The following is a 5,000-nucleotide window of genomic DNA, read 5'->3' on the forward strand; positions in this document are numbered from 1 at the left end:
AAGTAAGATTGAGCATGAAATGGTTCCTAATTTGATTATGAATTGTCTGGGAAGTCTACAAGCTCTGTTATGCCAGAATATATGTGGTGATTTATTTACTATTACTGGATTGGCAAATGTGGAGACTATGGTATCAGTGGTGAGGGGAGATCAGTAACCATGTTCCTTATGATCTTTAGATACATTTTCTCAGCCACCGTTCAGTCCTCCTGAAGGAAATTGCTATTAATGTGTACATGAAAAAGAATTACAAAGAAAAAAGAAATAGTTATGACCATTTACCAAATAACAGCCAGTTACTAACATTGAGAATGAATCACATTAATCCATCATTCTTTGATTGAGTGTGTGGGGCTGAGGGTTGTAGCTCATTGGGAGTGAAATAGAACTGGCCAAAGTTTAATTAAGAATTGCTTAGCACCATTTATACCAAATTATTCTGCTTCATTCAGATAACAGCATCTAAGTGTTCAGCTAGGGCCAAGTATAGAAAAGGTTGGGTACCAGTAACTAAGTACATTTGACATTAATTAGGTAGGTAGGAAGTTTTTCTAAATTTTTTATTTACATTACCATGAATACTTAATTTCAGCAGTAATTTAAGAAGTATATTGATTTTTAAATGGCATTTAATCCTCCCAAGAAACATTCTCATGTCAAAACATGTTTCCTAGATGCAGAATTACTTTCAAATGTATTTTTTAAAAGGTCCAAACCTTTGTATGAAGTCCCTTGTTTACATTTTTACACTTGGCTTAATCATTTAAATGAATGCTGTGTCATTATGAAATTGTGATTTTTCTTCATTTAAGTATATAAACCACACAGCATTGAAATTTGTGCTCTTGCCTCGAATAACTTGAGTTTTATGATTGTTTAACTTGTGCTACCCTTTCTTATGTTACTTGTTTATATTATTTTATTTTATTTATTATGAACTCAAAACAGCTGTAGCAGCTTTAACCTAGACACAATTTTCACAAAGTACAGTATTATAATGTAGTTTTGAATGTGAAAAAAAGGAATTGCTTCTACATCCGGTACCAGTAGAATTTTTCTTAACAGGTGAGACTAATGTGTGTTAGCTTGCAGTGAGGAAGACTTGCCTGTAGCCAAACAATGCGGCCGAGAGCGTGTCAAAAAGAAGACAGAAGTTACATAAATGGCTTTCTCAGAGAATTTGGCCTGTAAATATCTCTTCATTGGTTTGTATTTTGTAACATCCAAAAGAAAGTAGGATAATAGTAGCGTTGATATGTGCGATTTGAACTCTCTTTTTTTCAGTGAATGACTGACTTGGGAACTTCCTTTAGATGTCTGGATGATTTTGAAGAGTGGAATCTTGACATTGCTGTTTTGATATGTGATGCCTCACTTATGACATATTTAATCCAAAAAAAAATATTGTCATCATTGTAGGTCAATTGACTTTTGCTGGAAATTTCAGATAGAAATGAGTTTGAATGTTGAATACTTCATAGAATTTCACAGGTTCAGAAGTAAAAGAGAAACATAAATTATATGTTAAATGGGATGTAAATTAGCTGATTACACATGGTTTAAACCTATGATCCCTTTTCAAACATTTTGTAAGGGTGGGCAAGAAGAACGGAGCACTGCTTTTTCCTTGTCATCAGTTACTGTTTTCCATTTCTTTTATATTTTTCAGACCATTCACCAATATGTTTTATTTTTTAGCATCTCCCATTCTAATGAAACTCTTTGACATTCCACAGATTTACAACCATAGAAAGGTCTTTCTACCTAAATGTAAATTGATTTGGTAATTTCCATATCTATTGACAAAATGTGCAATGGAATAACTTTTAAGAATGTTTTTAAGTCAGTTTTTATTTTAGTTTGACACATATGGTCACATCTTTGTTTATGACCTTCCATTAATGTCCTTTATTTTCTGTATTATCTTCCTCTTGATCTTTCCCTTTCTTACATGTTCGCTATCTCTCTCCCTCCCTCTTTTTTTCTCCTCTCTCTCCTCTCTCTCTTCCTGTCTGATATTCATTAATTTTACACTTCTAAGTCATTTCTAATCTGGTTGCATGGCTGGGTCTCCCTTCCATATCCTCAAGTGCAGAAATACATATAAATGGCTTTGATTGTTTCAGGTCAGTGCAGATGCGACTGTACACTATGCACAAGAGAGAGTTTGTCATGGTGTTTATCATCTTCTTTGCATCCCTTGGACTGGCGCTCTTCGTAGGCTTGGCCGGTAAGACACAAAATGAGGTGTTCCTGCTTCCTTTTTCTTGCTTTACTGTTCTCTAACCTCTCTATCTCTTTCTCTCCCTCTTCCTATTTTTCTTCCTCTTCCTCTCCCTCTCCCTCTCCTTCTCCCTCTCCCTCTCCCTTTTGTAAGAGCATCATAACCCAACTTTTGGCATGAAAAGCCCACTCCAGTACTCTTCTTTATGCCTCACAGGGCCACCGATCACAGCCAAGGTAGAGCAGAGAGCCTCACAGCTGACGCCAGGACTCAACCAATCACAGCTGACCACAGGGCCATTTCTGATGAAGTCACCACCGCTTACCACCTATGGGCAGCAGCTGTGGGTCATCGCCAAGATTATGATAGATGTGAAGGATAGTAAGTTTGCTTGGATTTAGTGAAGACATATTCAGTCTATTCTTGTCTTTATTAACTTGGCAGCAGCAGAAATTGTCATGTATATATGATGCAACATAATGAACCAATTAGAGCAGTGTACATACACTATCTACTTAATTTGTTTTATGAATTTTGTTTACACATAGATGGCTTTTTGTTATTATTATTGTCATTATGATTATTGTTGTCATTGTTGATATTGATATTATTGTAGTTATTAAAATGATAATTGTTATTATCATCATTATTATTATCAAGATGATGATGATCTTATTAACCGTTTGCCGCTGGGGGGTTTACTGATGCAAAAGCCCTCTCTCCCGAGCTGTATTTATAGTGGCCCTGGGCCCTGCTGCCAGGGAATCGTGTTGGCACCACAGTGTGTGCGGCATGACTGTTCATGCCCCCGGAAAAGGGGACTGGCACACCATGGCACGTATGCACATACCACCCGGAATATAGTCCAGGTGTGCCATGGCATGTATGTACATGCCACCCAGCGGGAAGGGGTTAACAAAAGTGATAGTAATAAAAGTAATAAGGTGAGGTCAGACAAACCTGTTTTTGACTTTGTGGTGATTAAGCACTTCTGATGCCATCTATGGGTAAACAAAATAGACCACAGTGAATATCGCATGTATGCACTCCTGGTATCAAGGTGTAACCTAACTTGCATTTATCATTAAATAAAGTATCACAGAATTATGAAGGAAGATTCTGCTTATTATTATTATTTTTTTTTTTTTTTTTTCCACCAGGATGTTATAAGCTGTGCTATTATTTAATAACTGAGACTAATTATTGTTTAAGTGCCTAGGCATGAGAAGGACACTGCCTTGTTTAAATGTAATGAAGATCCTCAATCTGATGGCTGAATTCCATGCTTGTTTCAAGTAAAATGTTGTGTCTCACATCTAATTCTAAGTGGTGGACATTAAGTGAGTGATTTCGTCTGCCTGCAGAGCAATCTTTCCGCAAGGACTTCTACTTAAGTGTGTCTATTGAGGGGCTGACAAGAGAACACAAGGCAGAGACTGTCATGTCGGCTGATAAACCTCACAACAGGTAAACATTTTTTTAGGTGGTACATTGTTTTGTTAAAATGTACAGATTTGAAAGCTACTGAATTAACATGGAAACACTGGTTATTAAACTTTTTACCAATGTGGCTCTATATCTGTTATAGTGTTCAGTGTATTTCACTTTTTCTTAAAATGTTCACAGGACACGCACTTTGGAGTGTGATGAAAAGGAATGTGGAGAGTTCACTGTGATGCACCTTGGTTACCTTCGATACACTCACTACATCATCACTGTTAACTTTTATGGGCTCAGTGAAATACAACAGTGGTATAATGTAGAAGATGTTGTTTTCCATGTGAGTAGCTCTTGTGTTGTGTACTGTTTGTCTTATGTACTCAAAATTTATATTTATAGCAACTGTTTTTATTAGTGGTATCATGGTATATATCTTTTGGAAGGGAGTTTATAATGAAAAGCTTCAACTGTAATCAACTGAAGAATACATTATATAAATGTAGATTGAATTTCCCCAATCTGGATAATCTTGTATTCTGTTGTTTGACAAGTCCAGTTGTCTGACTCATATTTTAGTATCCCAGATAGCCAGTGGTAGCAGTTTGTGGCCTGGTTTGGTTTGTCTTATGTTTATAGCTGTTCTTCATTTATCCAAAAGTATGTGATAGGCAGAAATGTTTCAGAGACTTACTCAGGTTGTCTTTTGTTATTGCAGTTCTGTGGGTTAGAATGTTGTACAGTTTGGTAACAATCCAGTTCTGAAGGTGCTAAATTTCTGATTCTGCATGTGTTTTACCTGTTGCTCATTATTCATAATTTGCAAAATAGGCTTTTTTGTTGTTGTTGTTGACTATTGATAAAGAACTTAAAACAGAAACGGCCTCTTTTCAGTTCAAAACCTACAACCCATCGTTTACAAAACTGGAGATCTGGATTCGCTTCATATTCCTCCTCCTCACCTTTGCTGTGGCTGTGAGTGTGTAATTTGAGTTCAGTCCAGTTTTTCCATGAAATGGGATGATTATTTGAACACAAATGATACTAGTTTTGAGATGGCACTTGCTATCTTTGTATGTAAATGATATTGTTGGTTCTTTTGGTAGTGCTTGCTGGCCCACAGTCTCAGGAAGTATGCTATTTATGACTGGTCCATTGAGCAAAAGTGGATGTCAATACTTCTGCCTTTCCTCCTGCTGTACAATGGTGAGTGAAGGCCGATAATTAATTTCAGTAAACTGAGTCCTTTTTTTTTTTAAAGACTGTTTATTGTGAAAAAAAAATGTATATATATATTTATATTTATATATGTCTGCAGTATTTATTTATGTATGTTCAT

General features: G+C 36.1%; 1 protein-coding gene across 4 annotated transcripts in view; it reads left to right on the plus strand.

Moving 5' to 3' along the window:
- Positions 1-5,000, plus strand: part of LOC125031313 (transmembrane protein 181-like) — a 10,776-nt gene that overhangs the window by 1,575 nt on the left and 4,201 nt on the right. The window contains exons 2-8 of one of the 4 annotated variants that reach the window (XM_047621996.1): positions 1,066-1,187; positions 2,127-2,230; positions 2,441-2,605; positions 3,589-3,691; positions 3,851-4,004; positions 4,556-4,636; positions 4,768-4,867. In XM_047621996.1, coding sequence (XP_047477952.1) covers positions 1,120-1,187; positions 2,127-2,230; positions 2,441-2,605; positions 3,589-3,691; positions 3,851-4,004; positions 4,556-4,636; positions 4,768-4,867 — 775 coding nt within the window. In that variant the 5' untranslated portion in view covers positions 1,066-1,119. The remainder of the gene's footprint in view (positions 1-1,065; positions 1,188-2,126; positions 2,231-2,440; positions 2,606-3,588; positions 3,692-3,850; positions 4,005-4,555; positions 4,637-4,767; positions 4,868-5,000) is intronic. The other 3 variants (XM_047621995.1, XM_047621997.1, XM_047621998.1) reach the window with 3 other exon arrangements.

This window comes from Penaeus chinensis, chromosome 12, assembly GCF_019202785.1.
Source record: "Penaeus chinensis breed Huanghai No. 1 chromosome 12, ASM1920278v2, whole genome shotgun sequence".
Taxonomy (NCBI): Eukaryota; Metazoa; Arthropoda; class Malacostraca; order Decapoda; family Penaeidae; genus Penaeus; species Penaeus chinensis.